The sequence below is a fragment of the Rhipicephalus microplus genome, chromosome 10 (assembly GCF_043290135.1).
Source record: "Rhipicephalus microplus isolate Deutch F79 chromosome 10, USDA_Rmic, whole genome shotgun sequence".
In the NCBI taxonomy this organism is placed as follows: Eukaryota; Metazoa; Arthropoda; class Arachnida; order Ixodida; family Ixodidae; genus Rhipicephalus; species Rhipicephalus microplus.
In genome coordinates, this window is record NC_134709.1 from 53,677,434 (window position 1) to 53,703,149 (window position 25,716).

At 45.1% G+C, this 25,716-nt stretch overlaps 2 protein-coding genes across 3 annotated transcripts; one reads left to right on the forward strand and one right to left on the reverse strand.

Moving 5' to 3' along the window:
* Nucleotides 1–3,102: 3,102 nt before the first annotated feature.
* On the reverse strand, nucleotides 3,103–7,509 carry LOC119181188 (dnaJ protein homolog 1). 2 transcript variants are annotated; one of them, XM_037432368.2, is made up of 3 exons: nucleotides 7,205–7,509; nucleotides 4,759–5,637; nucleotides 3,103–4,068 (listed from the first exon to the last, which is right to left on the reverse strand). In XM_037432368.2, exons 2-3 carry the CDS (start codon nucleotides 5,629–5,631, stop codon nucleotides 3,832–3,834), a joined length of 1,110 nt encoding a protein of 369 aa, XP_037288265.2. In that variant the 5' UTR covers nucleotides 5,632–5,637; nucleotides 7,205–7,509; the 3' UTR covers nucleotides 3,103–3,831. The 2 variants fall into 2 exon arrangements, with proteins under 2 accessions (XP_037288265.2, XP_037288266.2); XM_037432369.2 differs by having other exon boundaries at nucleotides 4,759–5,634; nucleotides 7,205–7,345.
* Nucleotides 7,510–8,032: 523 nt separating this feature from the next.
* Sc2 (trans-2,3-enoyl-CoA reductase Sc2) lies at nucleotides 8,033–24,406 on the forward strand. Its single transcript, XM_037432370.2, has 12 exons — nucleotides 8,033–8,225; nucleotides 10,747–10,797; nucleotides 10,920–10,971; nucleotides 12,626–12,670; nucleotides 13,424–13,527; nucleotides 14,584–14,696; nucleotides 15,723–15,828; nucleotides 16,657–16,729; nucleotides 17,683–17,726; nucleotides 18,952–19,009; nucleotides 20,890–21,024; nucleotides 24,001–24,406. The coding sequence occupies exons 1-12, from the start codon at nucleotides 8,220–8,222 to the stop codon at nucleotides 24,126–24,128; spliced, it is 915 nt and encodes a 304-aa protein (XP_037288267.2). The 5' UTR covers nucleotides 8,033–8,219; the 3' UTR covers nucleotides 24,129–24,406.
* The last annotated feature ends 1,310 nt before the right edge of the window (nucleotides 24,407–25,716 follow it).

The following is a 25,716-nucleotide window of genomic DNA, read 5'->3' on the forward strand; positions in this document are numbered from 1 at the left end:
AACCTCAGTATAGCAAATCGGATTCATACTTGAACGTCAATGACTTTCACCAAACTGACAGAATAAATAAACAAACAACAATATATGATAGAGAATTTTTATCTTGCATTTTAAAGCCAGGCGTAATATGAATTAGCAGCGCGCCAGGAATAACTCGCAATATTTCAGCTAACTCGTGCTTTCATTATGTATTTCATTAAGCATCTTTTATCATTGTACTTCGCTTGTGCTCTTCGGGTATCAGGGTTGGTTAAGAGGCGTAGAAGAAATTTTTGTTCGAGAGGAGGGGGGATGGAACGCACTCTCCTTAGAGCTGAAGTGTGGGCCGAACGGGCAGTTCTGGTCAAGTGTCATTGTGTGCTCTGTATGCCGTGGAACAGAAAAAAAAAATGCCACCTGCATCTTCCTACGGGGGGAAATCGAGTAAATTCGTAGCAGAGTGGTGGGGCCCGTTATCGCGCGAATGTTGCGTAATTGGGTATGGTTTGGGAATGCTTAATTGTTATTTCGTCTTTATTATTCTTATTTATCGAATGATAGAGAAGCGTTACCTTCAACGAGTGGTGGGACGCTGATGTACGATCTAGTGCCTACATATAGGGGGTGGCCAGTGAGCGGTTGTGCAGCTCGGGCAGTCAGTTTTCACTGGCAGAAGCTGCCTGCGTCGGCCTTGCGAGGTGAGAGATGGTTTGGGAATGCTTAATTGTTATTTCGTCTTTATTAATCTTATTTACTGAATGAAGGAGAAGCGTGGCCTTCAACGAGTGGTGGGACGCCGGCGGGCGAACCAGTGGCCGGTGAACTGTTGTTCATCTCGCGCAGCCAGTTTTTACTAGCATACGCTGCCTGCGTCGCCTTTGCGAGGCGAGAGCAAACAGATGCAAGCATGCGGCACGATACGCGAGCATGCGCAGTGGGCTCATGGACATCGTCGCCGACGCACGACATCGTGCGACAAAAATGATCCGCATGAAAAAAAAAAAAAAACGGGGGGAGGAGGTGCCCGGTGTATGCAACTGGTAAGCCAGTCGGGAGGGGGTTCCATGGGCCACGAGAATTTTTTTTTTTTCAATTTCGCCCGCACAGATACATATACAGTAGGGGGGGAGGGGGATCAAAAGTTCTCGGGCCACCATAGAGTTTCATACAAAAACATGAAACTCTATGCGGGCCACTATTCCATGTATTCCTATGGAAGTGTGGCCTAGGAACTTTTGACCCCCCCCCCCCCTACCCTGCACATAAAGTAGAGTCACCCCCCTCCCCACCAATAAAGAATGTTGGCTACGCTAAAAGTCAAATATGACGTTCGAAAGCTATATCTCTCAGGTAAGACACACATACAAAGCCCCCCCCCCCCCTTGCGCGAATAAAATGGGTACGTATTAATATCAATCAACCACCGCTCTCGTATGATTTTCCACTGCACTGCAGAATATTGACTAGCGTCAGGCAAATACGTGAACGATGTCGGTGCAGCGTCCAGCCGATGGGGACGAAGAAAATGGCGGGACCCCACAAGAAGCAATGGCCCACCTTGTCTTGGATTCGGATTTCAGCAGCACAAAAGCAAGCTAAAGTCTCAGTGTACATTGTTATTAATGCGTAAAAATGAAATGCCGCTGCGATACAGACAAAGATTAGATACCAGCAGTCGGCTAGAGCAGCCACGACTCAAGCTGTTCACATGACACGTCACACGCTGGCTCCACCGCAGCATAAATGTGTATTGCAGTGAGGCATCGGCGACAAGATATAGGGCGCACACGGTTCTTGGAATGCAGGGATGCGAACGAGTTTGGCTTAGCTGGTATGCTTTACTTCGCAGGGGAAAGGGATAAGAGATTAAAATGTAAGGAAAGAGAGAGGGTGCACACACGTACGAGCACAGAGCAGAAATTAGGTGCCTTTCTCCTCTTCTAACCACTACCGCCACCACCAGTCTGCAGGTACACTGCGTCATTGTCTACAGCCGCCCGTGCAAGTCTGTTGTCCTTAGGAATTTTAGCAATGTCTTGTTTACTTGAATTCTCAACGACGTTTCAGGACTACATTGGGGCATACTTGGTAGTGCCATCCTTCTGTTCTCAAGATGAGTGAATGAGAGGGATCACCTCTGCACAGCACAGTAGCTGCACACACACCTATGTGTAGGGTTGTCGAAGTGGGTACCACGAATGCCGGTAACAACTTGGACTACATGCCGTCCATTTACCACTAATTCAGCTTCTCATTAGATGAAATCTTACGCTTTCGATTTTACGAATCTACTTAACGCTGCACCCACACTTGTGCGATTCATGCGCAGCGAGGAACAAGCCGCCGACACTACTAACAAATCGAGAATTCTTCGATTATTTTTTAACCCTTTACCTAGGGCTCCACAAATCGTTGCATGAAGCCCACCACAATAAACACTGGCGGCACGCCAGAAGCAACCTGCAGCAATTAGAACAATTAGAAACGAAAAGTACCTTTCACTTTTGAACCTAGTTGCAGTTCATTCAAGACTTCAGGATCCAGTTTGTTTTGCGGAGAGCGCACTTTACTGTCAAGCACTTCAATTTAGCGTTATCAAAGTAAAGTCCCGAGGGGGCTTGTGTTTGCTATCTTAGCCTGAACACATCAAATATCAGGACCTCTACTCCCCCCCCCCCCCCCACGACTTGTGGCACTGGTAGTTCATACACCCTGCTAAACGCCTAGTTGTGGGTGGTACGAAATGGTTTGAGCAATCTCACACAAAAGAAGCAGCCCGACACTTTTAAAGAAGATAGTCTTTCCTGAAGACCTAGCACGCACAAAATTTGGTCTATCTGTCTGTGCATTTGTCTGTTTGTCCAACCTTAACGGTACCTCAAACAGCATTAAAGTGACCAAACTGTATTCTAAACGGCTGACCCCATCCGCAGCGCCCACGAATATTGCTCAAGGTTCAGCGTTCATATTTGTGCGATTGTCAATCAAGAAGCAATTATTCTTATCCATGTGCATAAAAGCAGAGTACACAGATCAGAACATAGCAAAGTGTTTATTTACAGCCGACAAAGTACTCTGTACAAAGCAACACCAGAGTGGCACAGACATGCATGGGCGCCCATGCCTATGCACATTGAAATAAAAACAAAAAGAACGTATGTGCTAACTATTTACATTATGTACAAGGGCAGATTGACGGCGGCACTCAAACTTCATCGGGAGACTGAGCAGATGCACCAGGAAATGCAACAGGAGTGGCCACATCTGCCAACCTTACGAGAAGAAAAAAAAAAGGTATGAGGACGAGAGATCTTATGGATGCAATGAGGCAGCAGCATCCACAAGACAATAAGCTTGGTGTTCACAAGTGAACATGCAGTGCAGAAGCCGGGTACACAAGGAGGGCATAAGAACACCAGATGACCAATCTTCCAGTTCCATCTTGTGTCTCCGTTTTACGTGCAACTTCCTCACTTGAGAATTCTCGCAAACTCGCCCAAATTGCAGTTCTTGTAAGGGCTTGCTGCACAGACACTTTCTACTCCGACTGCTGTCTTCCCCCGACTACGCACAAGGTACCCGCCCAATAGCCAAGGTGCCACTGCGAGAGCTGCTCTTCAAGGGCAGCGCCAGCCTGTTCGCTTCATCCACCCTGGTAGAAAACCATTCCGTCCATGCTGGGAAGGGAGGGCCTCTCTTGAAGAGCAAAAAACTTCAAAGCAGGAAAAGAATTTGTTCCAGTCCAGTCGTTGCACATGTGGAGTCTACCCACAAGATGTCAGTGTCCCCCCCCCCCAGGGCGGGCTTTCGCATTTTCACAAAATAACGAAGTCCTCTTCCCTGTCAGAAGTTTCAGACATGAGGAGGCAATGTGTCCCAGAGTATTTGCCGTGCACTTTCGGACAAGTGTTCGGGGAACTGAATGTCAAAGGCTACGAGCAGGTCTCCCCGCTTCGTTGGATCTTTCGGGTACGGCAGGCCCTGCCCCGGGAACCGCTTGACCGTAGTAGGTTTGATGATGTCCTTGACCGGAAGGGATATCTTGCCCTTAGTCAGTGTTGGCACTTCTATCGTCACTCCACACAAAGCCTGAAATAGAATGCGAATACTGCATTTAGTATTGCCGTCACTGGCAAACAGTGTTTACATACACACACGAGAAAGTGATAGTGCGATCAGCCTTCTTGACTAACTAAGCTCACTTATTTCGAGGACAAGCTATGGAAACTAAGACAGTGCAATCTAAACACATGAAAAGGTAACCTATATGCAATAAAGAAATCGTACACATCACCGAGCGGTATTCCATCAACTATGGTGTACTAACATAACAACTGTCCCTCATAGGACCCTGCAATTAAAGTGGCTCAGCTAGTGTTGAGCACGAAGGCAAATCAAGATGACAAGTTGGCATGGAATTGCAACAAAAATGCCTTTTCGGCTTTGAAGAGCTATAGCTACAGGTTATAGCTACACGAGTTCCACACTCCTGCTGCCGCAATCTCTGAATAAAAATAAATATCCGGGGCTTTTACATCAACAATATGGTTACGATGTAGCGGATCAGTTTCGATCCCCCTGGAAAAGAATTTTAAATTGAACACCCAAATCTACAAACAGTGACCATCATAGAGTGCACCCTTACTGAAATACAGCTGCTTGGCAGTGCTACACATTACAAAGGTGTACACACACCAAAATGAATCCCAACAGCACATAATGCAACTCTGACAGAGGGCGCAGTCTCGACAGGAAAGAGCAGAGAAGTAGACAACCTACCTGCTTGAGCGTGACCCTGGCAGTGTAGCGAATGTCGGCACCTTCCCTCTTGAACTGGGGATGGGGCTTGTCACGGATGATGAACACGATGTCGGCCGGTATGGTGCCGGGCAGCTGGTCGCCCTCCTTCTGAAAGGTGATCTTGGTGCCAGCCTTCCAGCCTGGTTTCACGCTGATGCTGAGCACCTTCTCCTCGCGCTTCGGAGTGCGCCCGTCCGGTCCCATAACTTTCCGACTTATCTTCATCTTTTTCGTGCAGCCGCGGAGAACCTCCTCGAGCGTGACGTGCAGGTCGTGCTCGATGGCGGGGTCTTGCCTGCCCTGAGCCTTTCCGCCACTGCCCGGTCTCGCGCCCGCCGTGAAGCTCTGGGACCGGAAAGGATTCGCGCCCGGTCTGCCGCCTCCTCCGCCCAGGGGGACCCCGAAGGGGTCACCGTCCAAGTCCATGTCTTCTCCGCCTCCCGGACCTCCGAAGAACATGTTGATGCCGCCAGGCCCTCCAGGTCCACCCCCGAACCCGAAGAAGCTCTCGAACGGGTTGTCCGTGCCGAAGAACTGGGCGAAAGTAGCGCGCGGGTCTCCGTGGAAGGTGTAAGTGAAGGACTGACCCCCGGGCATGTTGGGTCCTCCTCCACCGCCTCCACCAGCGCTGCCCTTGAGGCCTTCCTCGCCGAAGCGGTCGTAGACGTCTCGCTTCTTCTTGTCGCTCAAGACTTCGTACGCCTCGGCGACCTCCTTAAACTTCTCCTCCGCTTCGGGAGTCTTGTTCTTATCCGGATGGTATTTGAGGGCGAGCTTCCGGTAAGCCTTCTTGATGTCGTCCTCGTTGGCACTCTTGCTGATGCCGAGGATCTTGTAGTAGTCTTTACCCATGGTCTACTGCAACAGGAAAACGGAAACGAGGTTGAGCGTACAGGTTCTCCGGAGGACGTAAAGCACGGAATAGTTTTGAAATAGGGCACACAAAGCATTGGGTTTGTCTCCCGATAAGCGCCTGCAGGAGTACGCTATTTCTAGGTACGCTATTTTGACACTGCCTGAAGACCCACTCCGCACGCCAGCCTTGTGCAAACCCGACCCGCAGTTAACACTTGCGCTTTGGTACGCGCTAACTTGTAGTGAAGTTGCGTGCAGTGCTAACCGCCGCATAAATTGACACTCCGTATGCGAAACAAACGCGCCGCGAGCTACAACTAACCCGCTTAACAACACAGGAGTCAAGCAATCAACCCTTTCTCTTGAAATGCGGCGAAATAATCACAGAAGTTCGGATCGAGCAGAACTGCGCTGGGAGTTATCCGTTTACCTAAATACTGCTTATGTAGGTCACTACGATAATCGGGAAACACTGCGGCGAACTACGAAAACAAAAAAGCAAAATCTCTGCTGACCTACATGCTATTGCGGAGTTCGAAGTAACCCTCACGGATAAAGAACTAAGCTAGGGCGGCGCCCAGAATATTCGACGGAGGGGTCACACCCGCGACCGAACGCGCTGACCGGGCAAGCGGCCCGTTCTTGAGGCAACGTGCCGCATGCCAGAGCCAAATGGCTGCCAGAGTTTCGCAAGCACCCAGAACTTCCTTTCGCACAATAAAGAAAACAACAAAGAAAGGGGGCGACCACTCGTCAACGATATCCGCGCAAGCGGCCCAGCCGAACTTTCTGGAAAACTCGCTTTGCTGGCTTAGACGGCCGCGATAAGCGCAGACCGGAGACTACACGCGACGAGGCTTTAGCTCCTCAGACAGTATTCTGTTTGCGCCGATAGACGAGACGAATGAATCGACTAACCGAAAGGAAGGTGTCCACGAAAGCAGCGGTTCAATGTCAAGGAGGGCAGACGCCACGAAACAGGCTCGGTCGGCCGTCTTGGAGTGACGCTGTGGTAGCAGCTGTTTGAAGCCCGTCGAACTAGCGCAGGTACAGCTGCTTGCGAACGATCAAGACATTTAGCTTTCAGAGGGTGTTAGGATAAGCGCAATTGGAATTATTCGGCGGCACCTGTACGATGATCGTTCCAAAGGCGAGGCGGACGCGAGCGAGAAAACTGCTAAGAGACTCGAGCGAACCAAATTCTATTACTTCTGTAATCGTAATGCAAGGAAAAACGAGAAGCGCCGTTCTATAAATGCCTAATTGTAACGATACAGTCTGCACGAGACAGTCTGCTTGGTGACCCGAGAAAAATCGCCTATGCAAATGGCGGGAGACGTCGTAGAAATTGCGGCAACGTACTACCAGTCAGGCACCAGAACGCGGGATGCGGCGCTACGTTTGTTAGTTGTAATGCAATATGGCACTGACAAATGACCCGCCAATAACTTGATCGTAATTCTGCAGTTACACGCGAAAGATAACCAACAGCATGCAAACGCTCCCGTGCGCTAAGGGACGAGGACCCAACGCTTGCATGCGCAAAATTGAAAAATAACTCTTAACATACCTTTGGTTGTGTAGGTAGACTTGTAGGTCAATGAAGGTCGGTACTCGTACGAGTACGGTAATCCAAAGTGAGCGTATCGACGTGCGAAACACACAACACAGCTGATTCTTTGCAGCCCACTGCGCGGACAACGGGTATATACGTAAGAAAGGGAGCTTCTAGAAACGTCTGGAAAACTCTATCTGTGACGTCGTGTCCGACATATGACGTCACATAAGCAAGTGCCGTCCTCTGGCGGCCGTCGCAGAAACTACTTAAAAGCAGTCAGCTGACGGTTCCGTCGCTGGTGCTCATGCGCAGCATGAACGTTTACTTAACGCTAACGCGAGCCTCGCAAACGCCGCATGTGCTGCGAAAGTGAATCAGATAACATCAGCGCAACATGTCACGCACGTATCGCGCTGCCGTGGCGCTTAAGGGAGTGGGAACAGCTGTCAAACGGCAGTACCAATTTGCGCCAATAGGCCTTGGGGTTTTTTTTTACCGGACGCAGCTGTGGTGGTTTGCAAAAGACCCGCTGCCACAAACGGTGGCGCTGTGAACAACACTAGTAGAAAATTCTGGTATTTTCTCGAAGGTACAAAAGTTACTAAACTACGTGCCTCGTGGTACAGTGAGCTTATTGAAGTTTTGTAAATACGCAGAAACGCATAACTAAACTCTCACATACATTTTAAAATCTCTTTAGTCCATGCTGTTGTCTATGTGACAATTCAAAACACCAACTTGGCAGAAAAGCAAAAAAATTAGGTAACAACGAGAAACTAATGATGATGATAGGTTTGTTACGATCGTGGCGACGCCTGCATATTTTCGGCACAAACAGTGAGCGTCTTTGCCGGCTTCTCTCACATCACTCATCGCTTCGACGGCTGGCGGATCGTCGTCCGCTTCTACTCCTTCCATCGAAAGCCTGACTTGACGCGGCGGCCAGTTTCCTCCAAGAGCATCCCCCCGTTTATCGCTTCACCCTTCGTCTTCTCGTCAGCGAAATCATCGTAGCAAGACCATCAACATGGAGGTGAGCGCTCGCCAGTCTTCCCCAGTTTATTGTTATATTTCCCCCCCGAGAACACGCGCAACAAAAACCGGCGAATAGTCAAGTCAGTAATGCTGTTTGCACAGCTAACGCATTGCTCGATTATCTTCGCGAATATCGTGACACAGCGCTTCTCAATTCAACTTCAGAAGGGCGTTTTCAAATTCGCATACACACACTCTGCGGTGCCAGAGAAGTTCCAAAATATGAGCACTTCGAAGTTGTCACGTACCGACGATCACGGACAGATATCAATACGACCTTAGACACCGGTTACAGGTAGCTTTTCGAGGGCAGTATCGTGCCGGCGTTCAAGGGCACCATTATCAGCGTCATCTACTAAATTCTCGATACTCCAAAATGCCGGCCGCGTTCAGAATGCAGGTAAAAAAAAAAAAAAAACGCCCCGCGGCTACAAAACCGTTCGGTATTTTTTTTTTTTTTGGGGGGGGGGGGGGGCAGTTCGGCGCCGTCACTTCATTGCTCTCGTATTTGTCTGAAGTGTCACCGACCAAACAAACGGGCCGGGGTTTTCACTTTTTTTTTCCGAAAGAGCATAACGCTGTAATTAACTTTCCGTTTCTTTTTGTGACGCACGTATCGTGTGTGTGTGTTTTGCGAGAGAGTTTCCCACGACAAAAACTGCCTCGTCGCCTTGGAGAGAAAAAAAAAAAGGGAAAGAAGCCGGAGAACCACTCTGGCGGCGTTTACACCCTTTCACAATTTTTCTTTTCAGCCTGGTGTAATCTTTCCTCTAGCAGAGCTCGTATTATTTCCTCGTTCGTCCGCAGGGGGAAAAGAAGACGCGAGAATGAACCAACCGAACTGGCGGTGCATGTAACGCCGATCCTGTGAAACCGTGAGCCGCATTACCTAGCGGAGCCGGAAAACGGCTCTCAGGTTCCGAGCCTACGGCTGGGACGCCAGTACTGTCGAGGAGGCGTTGGTTTTTCAGACAGAAATGCGAAAAAAGGAGCCCCCAAGGCGTCGCTTTCTTTAATTTTTTTTTTTCGTAACGGGTATCAGGGGAGGCTTACCCTAGCCACATAATGTGCAGCGCCGTGCGCCCTCCCGAGGTCGGCGCTAATTGAGAAAAAAAATAATAAAGCGGCTCATTTTCATGTTTCCTACTTCCGCACCGCCGTCCTTTACACTCGTTAACCTTTTTCCTTTTTCACGCGTCAATCGGGAAAAAATGTAAGACTGACTTGTTTGCAAGTCTTTTAATGTGTGCCACCTAATGATAATGAAAACCGGCACGTAGGCAAAGGTACTGGAGATGGGTAATTGTAAAGGTGCATTCACACGTAGTGAAGGCACGTTTTGTTGTTTTGGATAGCAATGTAATCGTTTTCGGGGACATTAGCATCAGGATGGTCGGTGCCTTTTATGCGTGTAGCATCTTTACGGCACCACAATCAAAACGGTATTATTCTCTGAACCACCTTCAACTGTAGCTCAGCAAGTCTCGCTGCGTAGCCGTGTTTTGTCGATGACAGTGTTTTAATTGGCTCACAAAGTGACGTGCACTGTAGAGTTAAGGGGCACACAGGCTGGGGAATTTAATTTGTGCTGCCATAACTATTCAATTACCCAGGACAATGAAATGAGGAGAGGTATTGAATGGATGTCCAGGATTTCAAATACACACGTAGTTCAAAATTTTCGGGAAATGTTTCATGGCCCCATTAACAAGTGTCTGTAGTGTGTTTTGCAGCATTTAATTGTAAATGAAATGTTCACAATTATATGAAAATTGTACAGTTAGTTCCACTATATTTCTCCACACTCTATTTAACTCAACACCCTATCACAAGCGATAGTTGTTCACTGGCTGCGAGCATTCCGATAAAGTAATTTATTTTGAATGCCTCCGAACCGTCCATTTCCTAAACACTGTACTGTGTTCATCGTGACCTTGTAAAACGCAATATTCTGACTAATAATAATGTAAAGCTACTTTAGCCCATACTAGTGCTTTATCCAGTAGTAATGATCAGCATTTTCAGGCTGTATCTCGTCAAGGGTGTGCAGAAATCGCAGAAAGAAGTCTTGTCTCCATATGAGGATGCTGTGTTACCAAGGTTTATACAATACTAACACTTTAACGAAATGCTTTCCTAAGAGAGAACAAAACAAAGTAGTAAGGCAGCTTATAAAATACTAATCGTATAACTCATTAACACTACAACATCTGGTGAAGATGGCAGTACTGACTGAACGAAATGCATGAACTGTTATTTGAAAATACGTTTTTTATCTGACCAGTGACGCATGCTCAGTCACCGGAAGCTGTTCTCAACAAATTTCTGATCTGGTGTCATCCACGGTCATCCAATGTGTGTGTGTGCGTGTGTTCTGCCTTGTCATCAATCTTCACAGCAATGGTATTTCGGAATTACACGAGCATTTGCTATTCTATAATAGCAAACTTAGTGGTTGTATGTGTACACTTGCCTGGTAGTCATCTTAATTTCTCAACTCGTTCAATCCACACTTGCAGGTCGAAATTGTTAACGTCGGTTCGAACAAACCTGTTGCCAAGCTTCACGGGGTGAGTGAAAGTGCCGAGGATTTTGCCTTCTTTGTCATTAGGCCTCTGTCTTAATGCAAGCTGGATTATCTCGCGGTATATTCTGCTTCCGATTCTTTGAGATCCCCATGTTTCTTTTTCAGCTGAGCCAAAGTACAACAATTTTGGAAGTCAAGAAACAGCTGCACCGACTGAGTGAGTAGCGCATTGGAATGTTCAGAAGCCTACTTATTGATTCGCCATGGCAGTGTAGTTGTTGCGGTGTGCAACTGCTGACGCGAAAATTGCAGGATCGAAGCCGATGGGTCAGTGTGATTCCTCGGGGCCAAATGTGTGCAAATGTCTCTAGACCTGTGACGCGAACATCGATGTTATCAGTTTTGCATTTTGTGAGAAATTCTGACATGGGACTTAAGTGTTTGGTCTCTCCATCGGTAATGATTGTTTTCCTGCTGAAGATATGATAAACAGTTTTTTTAAATGATTACCATAGGCAGTATCATGTTACTCATGGGAAAATGGTGATTCTATCGTTCGCGGTATATAACGTAATCAACTGACCTTGTTCAAACTATTTTGAATGCATTGATCCAGTAGTGTAAACTGTACATCTAGTTTATAAGGCGAGTGAAAGAGTACATTTCAAAAGCAAAGAAATGATCTTATCGGCTTTAAAGTTTGTGCTGTGGGCTAAGGGACCTGACCCGTGATGGGAAAATCCATGCTATCAACTTCACAATGTGTGAAAAACCTTGAAAAAGCAACAACTCGGCACAATCAGTTAGGTCCTGATGCCCATGGTGCGAACATTCATGTTATCAGCTTTACAATGGGTGGGAAATCCTCAAATGGTATTTTGGTGTTTACTCTCAACACTTGTAATCAGTTTTCTCACTGAAGATATGCCAGACAGTTTCTTGAAAAGATTGCCGTGGTGGGCTTGTGCGAAAACGGCATCTTTCTTTTTGTTTGTAGAAAATAAGAGCCCAGTTCAAACACCTTTTTGAATGTATCAATCCAATAACCTAGGCTCTCTTTCTAAAAAAGAAACAAAATAAAAGTGAACTTTTTGGTTTTTAGCGTGTCCCTGACCCTTTTCAGTTGAACTTGTGGAGAACTGCCTGTAAATGTGTCGTATTTACCCAACTCCAGTCCAAGCTGCTCTACATATTATAGTAATAAAAATAATGTCATGGTATGTTGATCCATGTTTTATACTGCTCAATGTTAATTGTAATTAAGTATTCACTCTGAAGTCATTTGTTTTCTTTTTTAATATAGAAACGTTTCTCAAGCTAGACATAAAGTTCAATCTTGTTTTCGGTCATATTTATTTCAAGCAAAGGAGGTTGCTTTTCACGCGATTCTCGAAAAGTGGCGTGTGAAACGATTCATTGTATACAGTATTGCTGTCAGCAAAATGATGATATGCAACAATAAACTGCAAAATATAACCATAATAAAGACACACCTATTAAGCAGCAGGTTCATTTCATCTAAATCTTGGAACAAAGTGCTTCAAAGGTTTAATGCGCTGTACACTGTTGTCCTTTATGAAAGGGAACATGCGATCGTGTGACCTGCTCTCTACAACAGCTGCCTACAGTATCTTGCAGCGCTTGTCCAGCGGCCATAACTTGACGTTTTGTTTGCCAGTAGGTGACACCAAAACCAAACGTCGTATTTTGCTATTGGTTGATGATGGTCCTGTAGGCAGCCGCCGCAGAGTGCAGGCCATGCGCTCGCATGTTCCCTTTCATAAAGGACGACAGCGTACATTTTGTGCTTGCATAGCTGTGTGCTGTGCTACAGTTGTGCATATTGACCCTTTTTTGTGCTTTAATTACAGAGCCAAAGCTATACCCTGACAGGCAGTGCATCAAGAGTGACCCAAGTAAGCCACTCCTTTGCCATTTTCATTCTATGCTGTGGCGATTTCGAAAAGCTGATCATCATAAGTTTGTTCGTCTTGAGAGTGTTCGATGAAGGGAATAGTGGATGAATATGCAGGAAGGCACTGCTTTTTTCATTTTTATTGTTCGGGATTGTGGTGTCGGGTAAAAAGGCATATGTTTCAGAGATGAATGCTTTTCCCGTCGTTCTGGTGTGAAGTACAGTTGTTTGGAATCGTGAAGAAAATGCGTTCGGAGCAGAGTTAAGTCTATTCTGAGCAGTGAAGGCAGTAGTGAAAGAAACGGACCGTTATTTAATCAACTCTATTATGAAACGAACCAATTATTAAATTTAATTTCTTGAGCACCGTACACCTCTAAAGTACTCACGAAAATCGAGATTATCGACAGTTATCGACAGTCAACATGTCTCACATGTGCACATATACCAAAAAAAACCCACAAAAGTTAAGTTCATATGGTCCGAAATGGATAATGTCCAATGACTCGTATTGTTGTATTGTATGAGAGTGCTCCAATGCTGCACAGCAGTGTGCAACAAGTTGCTGTGCGTGACTTTTTTATGGCACGCGAATTAAACGGGCGGTTGTGGTGTGTATGATCAAGTAAACCTTTGCGCCATTCGATCACTCGCAGGGCTGGTTTGTGTCGGGGGTTATGTTCATGTTAAACTGGGTGGGATGAGGAGCGGTGCAAACTACATTCGCCCGACTGGAACGAATTCCTGCGTGCAGAGTCGAAAGCACTGAAAGACGAGAGCACTCTCGGAGACCTCCGGCTTCAGTCTGGCGACCGGCTGTACTTCAAGGACCTGGGCCCACAGATTGGCTGGAAGACGGTAAGTGAAGCTCGCGAATGTGGTTGGTGAAGACTGCAAATATGTTATGGCAGTGGTACCCAAAGGGAGGGGGTCCGTGGACCCCCTAGGGTCCGCGAAGCTATTTCTAAGATCCGCGAGATCCTCGCCCACTTTTTAAGCATTTTATACTTTTTTTTACATATGCAACTTTGTTTAAGCACAGCTGTGCCAAGAATTAACTATCCAAAAGGATGTGACACGTTTGTTTGATGTTTTTTGTAGCAAAAAAAGGCACCTGTTTCACGCTCCAGTTGTGCTGATTTACCCACGTACCCCCTCTCTCCCCTTCAAGGGGTCCCCCATCACTTCCACCAGTCCATAAGAGGTCCCCAACACATCCATGGCTGAGACCCACTGTATTAGAGGTTGCAACGAAAAACTAGAAAACGTGCAGGCTTTAGCAACGTAATGGAGTTAACTGATGCAAGACAAAAAATGTGCAAGTGTTTCTTCGCACCCTGCGTTTGACCTCGCCAAGACGGCAGAAACCTTGAGTCGGTACTCTAATTGCGGTGTCTACATACCAGCTGGTGACATCGTTTTTGCATTTCTTTGACTTTTCCCCCTGCAAGACCGGTGCAATCGTTTAAGCTTTCAAAAGCTGCTGTTTCAGCCTTAACTGTAGCTCTCCAACATTCTGGCAATGCTGGGCTTGATAGGTCTGTGGGACAGACTGGCATATAAACGGCACATGAAATTCGCATTGCGCAGTATAATGGATTTTTTATGAAGGGTTGAGTTTGGACGGGGTAGTGGTAGCCAGGTAAGTGCTAGTGAATTGAAGTAACATTCACCTTCGCTGCATTCTGCGAACCATCTCAAAATTAATTTGTGAGCTTCCCACCACTGTTATGATTGGATTGCAGTGGCAGTGATAACTGATAAATTAGGCTGGTGACAACTGTAAAGAAAAAAAAAAGCAACTGGGTCTTCTTAGCTTTGTCATTCCCGTTTGGTTAATATGAACAGTAACCTTGGTGCTAAATGACTTGAAAAGCTTTTCCGAGGGCTAACGTTGTTCGTCGCACCCGGCAGGTGTTTCTGGTGGAATACTTTGGACCCTTGGCCCTGTACCTGCTCACAGTTTCTCGGCCAGCATGGATTTACGGGCAGTACGCATCTCGTCACAACATGGATGTTGCCGTCAAGTGGGTACTCCTTCGAAAGCTTTCGCATTGACTGTCATTTTCTTTTACCCTGTGATTTCTCCACTTGCGTCGAATGTCCGTTACCCTGTTTGAACAGCGTGACTAAACGTGGACAGAGAAGAATGCACGTGCGCACACACACGACGCTCACTTTCAACTCGAAGTTACTGAAGCCTGTGAAATAGCGAAAATGATTAGGTGTGTCGGGGTGCCATCTGTGGCGCTGTCCCACAAGGAATTGAGTTTCTTAAACTCTTCACTCTAGTTTCATTGCAACGGGTTGCGAATGCATGCATGTTTGAGTTACTCTTCAGCATCTTAATTACATTTTTACATGCCAGCGTATTTTTATGTGTCACGTGCGCATGGAGATACATTTCCAGATGGAAGTCAGCGCTGTGTGTGTGTGTGTGTGTGCGTGCGCGCGTTTTGTCAGTGTTCAGTCGCATTTCTCAAACTAGTCGATAAACCACACCCACCGCTCGTGCCCGCTATTTTCTACGAAAGTTTGAGCCACAGCAAATTGTCCAATTTGAATGCCTAGCTGAAGAAGCTTGAAATAGCTTCATTGAATGTGCAGCTGACCACGAAGTAACATCATGTGCCTGAACGCAGTTGCCCTCGAAGCTAGCGAGCTGCGTAAGCTTGCGTGTTGTGTTATGGAATCGCAATGAGCTCTGCACTGATTTGCAGAAAAGGAAAAATTGTGGTGTAGTGGGCACTTGACTAAAATTGCAGTAGGCATTCTAGGATAGCTTTAAACAGCCATTGTTATGTGCCACAGTCATTCGTTTCCCTACGACATATATGAGACATGCACCAAGGACCAAAGTTAGGCTAGCGAGTGCGAAGGCGATGCTGATTGAGCCCAATTACGCCATCGCATTCTACTCTAGAATGCAAAGCTCAAGAATCCTCTCAAGTTTTTCTTTTACTCAGTTGGTCACACCAAGGTTTTTTTTTTTTTTTTGAGCATTTGCTGAAGGTCCTTCGTCGTGCTGAAGGTTTGAATTTTTTTCCGTTCAGAATCGCAGCTGGCTGCTGGACGGTCCACTATGTCAAGCGGCTACTGGAGACTCTATTCGTTCATCGCTTCTCGCACGGCACGATGCCCATCATGAACCTCTTCAAGGTAACTTTATTTCTACGAAGCATCTTACGGAGAGATGGTAATCCATCATTAAATGACTTCTAGAACTGAAAATGGGGCAGGAAAATAATGTTTAAAAGGACTGTAATGTATTAAACAATCTCTTGATAATATGAGCCAAATGTACCAAGTGTGCTCTTGCTCTGCATGGGCTGTTTGAGCGATGTATTAACAAGCTGCATTTAAAAAAAAAAGTGGCAATGGGTAGGGTTTTACGTGCTCATCGCAATGCAACAATCTTCCGTCTGCTCTCCAAGACGCTCGAAATAGCAAAGCACGTGTGGAAAGACTGCGCAGAGCAATGTCTCTGCTCGTGTTTGGCGAAAATTATGTGGCTTTGCCGGTTACAGCAGGCGTGCCCTAGTGCTGTGTTGCCAGCTCGCTCAACCGTTGCGACCTCAAGGGTTGCCCAATGTACAAAAACATATTGCTAAATACGTGAGCTCCAATGCACTCTGTGACTGTCGGAGATGACGAAACTAACCAGCGAGAAATGTAAAAGCGCGTGTACAAGAATGCTATGTTGTCTCTGACACAGAGGCGTGGTGCTCGGCACTCGACGGTGCTGTTACCAATGACAGAAATTGCATTACCAATGACAGAAATCATGTTAGCTAGCAAGTCTCCAAACTTTTTGTTTTTCTGGAAAGGTGACAGCTCGTTTATGAACTCGCTACTGCCATAGTGGCATGCAGTTAATCTAATAAGACTCTTTGTGCATCTGTATTTGTGTTGTATAGTATAGTATAGTATATGTGCTAGCTACAGATTAATTTGTCTTAGCAACCTTAATCCTTCATTCATTCTCAGAACTGCTCCTACTACTGGCTCTTTGGGCTGTACATTGGCTACTACATCAACCACCCCCTGTACACCCCACCCGGTAAGTTTCATGCCATTTGTAGGTTGAAATGTGTGTATTGGATGAATTCATTTGTTGCATATGAAATATGACAAAGTACGTCTTGAGGAATGGGAGATGCATTTGAGAAAATGTTCGTGCACAGACTGCATCGGCGTTTCCATCTGCTTCTAAAACATATGATATTACTGTATACCACCTGCGTGTCACATCTGCACACTACTATTAACAATATTTACTTCCTTAAAACTTGCTTTGGTAATGAAATTTCAGTACTCCCCGGGCTGTCTAGGATACGACCTTGTTATAACGATGCCTGACACTAATCCATTTATAAGTTATAGTGCACAAAAACCAATGTAAATGAGTTACAAGAAATTGAACTTTCTTGTTGCCTATAATATCAGTTGCCATTAATAATTGGGCGTATGATGATATGCCACTCTTACTGGTAGGTAAGCCAACATATATAAGCAGTACATAAGAAAATTAGTGTTTGTAAATTGACAGTGACGGTTGTGCATATTCTCTCAAAACCAGTTGAGTTCTTGCCATGCTGAAGTGCAAGTCCCGTGTTATCTCAAAGCGGTACTACACTCAAACCTCACTATAACAACGTTGCATCTTACACCAAAATAAGTTCATTATATCCAAAAATTTGTTATAAAGGTTCATTTTTAACACTATGTCAACTGCAAAACTACATTTATTTACTTCGTTATAGCCAATATTTCATTGTATCGAGGTTCGAGTGTATTTCTGTGCGGGCCAACCTTGTTAGTGGTTTTCTATGACAAACTTAATGCTTGTGCACTTAGAAGTGACCCTTATATTAGACTTTAAGATATGGTATTCCATCTTCACTTGTAGGGTGCACTTAATTTACTCGGTTCTGTGAATGAACAAGCCAAAGCTACCTCTGTGCAGCTGATATTTCTGCAGATTTCGCTCACTCGTCCTTTTCTTCTGTGCAGCGCTCGGACCTGTGCAGGTCTACGGTGGCCTGGCCGCATTTTTGGTAGGTGATCTGTGACTGCTCTTGAACCTGAAAGGAATTCAAAGCGATATCAGCCGTATCGACACGTCCCAAGTGACTTGTTGCCTACTTATGCAGTAAAAGCCTACTTATGCAGTAAAAGAGTAAATCTGCAAGTTAATAGAAGCGTTAGTCGTAAAGAACAAACGTGCAGCCTCTTTTGGTGTGCTATTCATTGGGACGTGCAGTGTAGCTTAAAGGGGTCCTGCAACACTTTTTGAACATGGTCGGAAAATGCTGCCCATCGAGGCTCCCAACAACGCACAAGCCAATTATAGGGCAGTACGCGGCCTGGAATTCATAATAAATTATCAGTCTGCTGAAAATTGCTTTCTCTTCTCTTGACAAATCGCGCAATAAGCCCAAAAATCATTCGTAGTAAGCCCATCCATCAGCCACTGGCCGATTTGAAAATGGTGCGCTCGGCCGTTAGAGAAATTGCCGCAAAAGGACATGTTCACATGTGCAATTGCACGGAAAAAGCTACGTATTCCAAAAAAAACGTCACGAGGCGAGAGTGACATTTCTTTGTTTGCCTCTCCCATCCCTCCATGTTCGGCTTCCAGCGCTTTTCTCGGGATGAGAGAAGAGAGAATGCGATTGTAGCGTGCGACAAATCTTTGTAACTCCGCTCGTACTGGACGGATTCTTAAAATGTTTGCGGTGTTGAATTTGTGAGGCAATACGCTTTTCCAGTGAATTAATTTCATGATTACTCAAAAAAGTGTTTCAGTGCCCCTTTAAATGTAACCGTTAATAATTAACTACTGTGCGCTGGAAAATGTCCAGCACTATACCTCAGACCTGAGCCTGCAGGAAGACATGGTGGGATGGGTGCTGTGTTCGTTGTGTACCTGTGGATTGGTGTTTGTTTAGGGCTGGGTATCTTTCAAAGAGAAAACAAATGTGCATAACCAATTAGCCTCACATGTTTTGTTAAAGTGTAATCTGAAATATGTCATGATGCATCTGCAATTCGTTTGTTTCTTAAGTGTGTGCTCATGCCCACTCGTCTGTCATTGGGGGTCTTGTAAGTGTTTGTGTGCTTGGAGACAATCACTTTAATGAATGTTCATTCTGTTTTAACTTGAAGATTATCACCCGTTGTATTTTCATACGCAACTTTTGGAAGTATGCTACACTTTTAGGCAGATGTGCACTGCATGGTTCATTGTATTGTAAGGTGACATGCTTTTTTTTCCTTTAGTTTGCTGAACTTGGCAACCTGAGCATCCACCTTGCTCTGAGGAACCTCAGGCCCCCTGGTGAGAGTTTTCTATTTTTTGTTCGATTCCCAAGCAGTAGCAGTCAGTCGGTGTGTGCGCATTGTACACTCATTGTGTTCACTTTTTCGTGGTGCTGCCTATTCAACCAGCATCAGTTTCCAATGCGAGGCTATTGCTTAACAAAGATCGTCATGTTTTACTAAGTCGCCGGTTTATTACAAGATCAACTGGTGTCGAGGATTAGGTCACTGAAATCTGTGAATTGTGGCTCGCGTAAGATCTTCGATGGTATTTGCACATACTTCTGCCCATATGCAAGTGTGCGCGTACTCCTAGTGCCAGGAAATTACACAAGTGTGGAATAGAACAACTACCACCACCTCAAAGATATAATTGGCATTTATAGTACAGAACTATAGGTCACTTATGATTGCTAACTGAAAAGCAGTTGCCCGCTTTTACGAGATTTTTCTTATGGTGTGCGAATATTTGAACTTTCGAATCATTCTAAAAATGTTTGCTATTCACACTGGAATTTTGACTATTCGAAGTATTTCAACTGCTCAAAGACAAATGCAGTCTGTCCATTGGCAGTGGCCCCTTCAGATTTTCGATGGCTGCTAATTTGTTAACTTGGGACATTCAAAATGTACTTTTTGAAAACTTGTGCCAAAATACTATAAAATTGCCATGAACCTCAGTACACAGGCATAAAACATAGCAGCTTGTATGGGTCAGTAGGCTTCTTTGTTCAGGGGGCTTGTTTTTATTGGAAATGAAACAATTGTTCACTCTGAAAAGTCATGTGCGTGCGAGAAACCTACATTTTGTAAAAACTCCCTATAGCTCCGATTTTGTTACTATGCAGAATTTCCGTCTGCATAGGACTACATTTGGATTGCAAGAATTTTCGGCCCAAATTTGTAGTTTTAGTTTCGGCGATGGAATTGTAGAACAGCTATTTACTGATACATAATAGAAAAATTATTGTTATCTTTAGTTTCCTTTCGATTCGGGTTGATGACAACACTGAGCACTATGCATATTGGCCAAGGAATGGAAATTTCTTTGTTAAATCGAGAACTTTGTTAACTTGTGTTTTCTTAGATCATACTTTACCTGTAGTAAATTCAGTTTGATGGTGCTATTTGCACACTTCTGCTTCAATTGTGGTCTACTGTTCATCTACTGTTCCTCGTAGCACCTTATTGTACTGCGGGTTATAGGCTTGCACCAATATTCAAATGCTTCGAATGTTTGCACGTGTATTACAGTATTCAAATTCACATTATTGAAAATTTCAAATCTAAATGAACGAATATGTGTATATTGGTCCACGTGTAACCACAATAAGTGTCGTTTCACTGCAGTGAAGGGGTGCTAAGTCATGCAAACATCTACTTATTAGAAATCCGCACTGTCCCAAGCCCGCAAAAGTAAACTGAACATTCCACCCTAACATCGATTCATCATTTTTGATGTTTTATATCCTCCAAGTGTAGTAAAAATATTAAAACATAACATATTTTGTAGATTATCATTTGCATTCTGGGAAACTTTAAATTCTGCTAATATTCAGTTATTCTGACTTACTTTGAAAAAAAAAAATGGCATATGCACAGGCCTTGTTTCAATTCTTCTTTAAAATACATAATGTGCAGGCTAATTGGATCATGCCAAATATGTCCATTCTTCTTTATAGTATGAGACATATACTGGTATTCGAATTCGATCGGAAATTATTTGACCAAAGCCACTACTCGCTTCAAATTCGCTTTGAACCTAAAATTTGCTATTTGCACAAGCCTAGTAGTTTAATTGTGATTCGGCGTGTCAGTGCAAACACTCCCCAGTCCTTGTCTTTCAAAAAGTTGTTCTAGGGGCCAGCACTTTAACGAGTGCCGTCCTGTCCCATTCAGGCACCAAGGAGCGCCGCATCCCGCGGCCAACGAGCAACCCCTTCACCCTGCTGTTTGAGTTTGTCTCCTGCCCCAACTACACGTACGAGGTCATGGCCTGGATCTCATTCACATTCATGACCCAGTGCCTGCCCGGTAAGAACAGGTTTCATTGAGCCTCCTTTAATGTACCGTAGACGAGCTCGGCGTGTCTGCAGATTTTGCGTGTCTACCGTGTTGTTATAGCTGTGGGCGTCCACGGCAACATGTCCCCGATTTCACTTGCCCCAAACTGCCTCAGCGAGTCAAAGCGTCCAGTCCTTTTTACTTATTTATTTTGAAGAAGTAGCCATGTTATCAACACCACTGAATACTTCGGGACTAAGGCCATTCCATGCAGTTTTGGTATGAACAAGTGAATAATTACTCATCAACTCGAGAGTTACAGGGCAAAAATGCATGAAAGTGATTGGTGAGACGAGAATTCGTTCCAGGTGGGAGCAGATACAATGAGAAGTGAAAATTAAATTTACTGGCTAACAGTCGACAAAGAAATTTTAAGCAGGCAATCTTTTGCTTGCTCAACTTGGAAGTATGCAACCCTTATTACAGTGACGTACTTGTAGTCCTGCTCTTGTTAGCAAGGCTGCTGCGGATTGCTTGAGTCGATGAGACGAATAAATTAGATTGATTGATATCTGGGGTTTAACGTCCCAAAACCACCATATGATTATTAGAGACTGCGTAGTAGAGGGCTCCCCAAATTTCGACCACCTGGGGTTCTGAGCCCCGGGACTACAACATTTCCGCCTCCATCTGAAATGCAGCCGCCGCAGCCGGGATACGAACCCGCGACCTGCGGGTCAGCAGCCGAATACCAGACTAATAAATTAATCTTGCTGCCAATTTTTCAATGCATTCCAGTAAATTGATTTGGTATTGTTGGTGGGCGTCCCCTATTTATACTAGCGTATTCTAGAGCTGGGCATATGATCATCTTATAAGCTGCAAGTTTCACGCTGGTGCTAGCAGCCGACAGTTTCCTTTTTAAAAAGCAAAGTTTGTTGCTCGGAGCTGCTCTGCAGGTCCTATAGATGTGTTCGTTCTCATTAAGAGTGGAACACATACAGTGCTAAAATGCCATAAAGAAACCACCTTGATGAGCTTGATGATGAAAATAGCGTTGCCATCATATGGGTGTAAATGTAGTAAGAGAACTTTCCATTACACAGTCAAGCCTTCCTGCTGGATTATGATCCTAGAACATGTCGATGATCGGACGGAAAAGTGCTTTTGGTGATAATTAATATTAGCTCTGTTATGCAGCTAGAGAACTGACAGGATGTCGTGCAAAGAAGCCATGTTATTGCCGACCGATTTTTTTTTCTTTTCTTTTGTGCATGTTCTCTCCAAGAAACAGATAAAGCAGTGGTGTTCTGGTCCTCCATATACTCGAACATTTTATAGTTGACACCTGTTATCATTAAATAACAAGACATTAATACAATTGCACAGCAAGTCCAATGCAAAAGCAGGTCCCAAACGTAAATCTTTCTGAGGGCGCTGTTGTTAGTGCATGTATAAAAAATGTAGAACATAATATAGGCAACTACGGTGGGAACAGCTAATGAATAAAAAAAAATCAATATACGGTCGAATAGTTTGTTATGAATCCGAAAGTGCCGCGATAAGTGGTCATTATATCGGAAGTTGGTTTTATATAGACTCTCCCTTAAAAAATGTGTGCGTAGTGGCCAAACTGTTCTTTTCTTTGTGCATTTTTATGCATAATTCATAATTCCTTCGGTGACAGGTTAGGCCTTATTGCATGTTAAGAGACTCCCGCTGTGTGCTCACGAGTGATTTAAACCATCTTTGCCCCGAGCTCTCACCGTTCCACCGGAGCGCGGTACCACAACAAATCGTCCCTGGCTAGTTGTGTGCAGCAGGTTGCTTACTCGACTTTCGCCGTTGCATGCCGGGCCATTCAGTCTAGTGTATGTGCATGTTTGTGCGTTCTTTACGCATGCTTCATCATGTATCGTGCTCTGGTGCGGCAACAGCGTGTCCGTAAAACACGAAGGCATGCAGTTGGCAAGCAACGTGCAAGCTGCCTTGCATGACGCTGCGGTGTCGAATGGCAACGTGATGCGCTTGTGCTACAGTCACTCCGAAGGGTTTGTACACTCGCAGTAGAGTTGATATCTGCAGGTGAATGTGGCAAGAGTCGAAATGACATGTTCATCACCACCAGCCACCTCGCCTTCGCTTTTTACCACTCACTATCACTCGCCACTCATCACTACCACTCACCAACAGGTCACTCCGAAAGACAGAACACCTTTTGCGGCACATTGAGCCTGACAGTGAACTTTCAAACAACAAAATTTGTCACTTCCTGCATATATGGCTTCATGCGTTCGAAGGCATTGTTTGGTTAGTAGTCAGTGGTCATAGGTTTGAAGAACGGCGTCAGAAAATGTTGCCTCCCTTTTCTTACTTCTCGTTACTGTCATATATATATATATATAATATATATATTATATCTCCATCACGAGTCAACTGCAGTGGGGCACACGCTCCTCTCATGTGCTTTAAAATGCCTCTATTAACTTTAAAACTTTAAAAATTTTTTTAGCTTTGCATACGCCATATTTTTACTGCAGCCATGTCGGAAGTGTTCGTTTTAACGTTAAAGTAGGAGGCTTTGAAAATTGTTTGCTAAATGTGGACACAGTTACTATCGGTAGCATAGGAAAATCAGCTGCACCTAAGTATCGTCGTTATAACGGATAAAATGCTATATCTGGGATTGTTACAAGTGGGTTTCTCTATATTAGAACTTGTTCAATCTTTTGGCATTCGCATACTTGCATGTGCTATGGCTGATTAGATTCCGGCTAACATCAGCTACATGCCCTGTTATGGCTAAATGGTGGTACTAGTCATTGGCTGTTCTATGTTATAGCAACATTGTTGCCGCTCAATCTATACATATTCATGCCATCAATACAAGTCTTTGAATACTCAAATTGATTTCTGGCTGAATATTTTGTGGAGGTCAAATGCATTTTGCCAACTTCTCTGTTCTACGCCTGCACGCTCACTGTTTTGTTCCCACCCTCCACCCAGCTGGACTGTTCACACTGGCCGGCTTCTACCAAATGACGGTCTGGGCCCTGGGCAAGCACCGCCAGTACAAGGCAGAGTTCTCGGACTACCCACGCCAGCGCAAGGCCATCCTACCTTTCCTCATCTGATGGGCAAACTCTTGATTTCGCTTCTTCTCTTGTCTAGTGCGCGTCTTCATGTTTCGTGGGTTTCTCTCCATTGTTTTTTCTTCTTTCTGTGGTGGTCTTTTCGTCTGTTTCATCCTGTTTAATATAATGTGCACACACCATCATCTTGTCCCCCACTTCCAAGACAACATTCCGGTGGCCAAGTATCAAGGACCAAGGAATACTCGACCCATGTCGTACTACTTTTCTGCCAGTACTTCTGTGGGAATGTCTATAAAAGTATTTCTTCATCCATAAAACTGGGTCCTGTGTTATACTCAATTACTACAAAGTCTTGGTTTCTATAAAAGTATAGACCGCTTACAACATATGTCTTGGGAGTCGCGAATGTTCGCACTATAACCAAAACACCCTTCTTCTAGGGCCGCACTTGTGCAAAACGTGTTGAACATGCAGCTTCGCGTGGCCGAGGATTGAAACATGCGATGCGTGCTTGCTAACATTTAAATTACCGAATGTTAAAAAGATTTAACCTCCAAAGACGCGCATTGCCAATCAAATGAACGCAAAGGGTGGGGGGGTGTTCAACAAATGAAGGAATCGCGGAAATTCGCAGACTATCAGATTGCCTCGATTATGCGCATTACACAAACTATGTCGAATCACGTCCAGAATTTGACGCGTTGAAAGACTCCAACCATTCAATTCCACAGGCGCGAACCCGATTTGAGACATAATAATCGAATCGCGAACCACCATTTGAGCACTACACGTTCCGCCCTCGTTTTCATTCAATATGTATCCCTTCCAGTCAAGTGCGGCCACCGTCAAGAGTTTTGTTGATTCGGTACCAAACCGCAATTTAGATTCACGCAACCGCTACCGATCGAAGCGTAGCCTACGCCCGTTAGGCCTATTTGCCGTTTGGTATGTTGTCGCGGAAAGCTTGTCCAAAACATGAGGATTCGGCGTCAAAAAGATCGCACAGCAGTGAACCAAAAACCGCGTGCGTGATACGAAGTTTGCGTTCGCGGCCAGTTGATAAAGACGGGATTGCACGTGCCACGTGTTGAGCGGCGCGCGGCCGAAGCCACGATGTAGTACGCTGTAGCCACGTCGGCGCCGGTTTAAAGGCTTATCGGTCACCGAGGCAATCATCATCCTCTCTTACTCGGCGAGCACGCGCAGTGTCCTGCGGTTTCTTATTTCTTTTAATTTCTTCTCTTCACCTTTCGTTCATTCACTATGTGTCGCCTCCTCCTCCATAACGACCTCGTCGCGGCGCTTCCAGCGCTACACGCTACCGTGTTTGTCAATTTTCCGGCAACCGCATTATAACCGGACTTTAAGCTTGGGGGACTGCACATTAAGCGGTATGCGTATACATAGGATTCTATGCAAGGGTAAACGGGAGTAGAAAGAGGCCGCATTGTTGGCGGTTCTGCACTATAAGCGGTTACGTTATAAGCGGTCTACACTAGTATATCTGCCGTCCATGGAAATACCATGAAAGAACTTGGACACTTAATTTTTGCCTTCAAAATACAAACTTGAAAGCGTTGTCGAGCAACAAACCCACTGCCTGTCGGTTCACTCACCAAGATGCCAC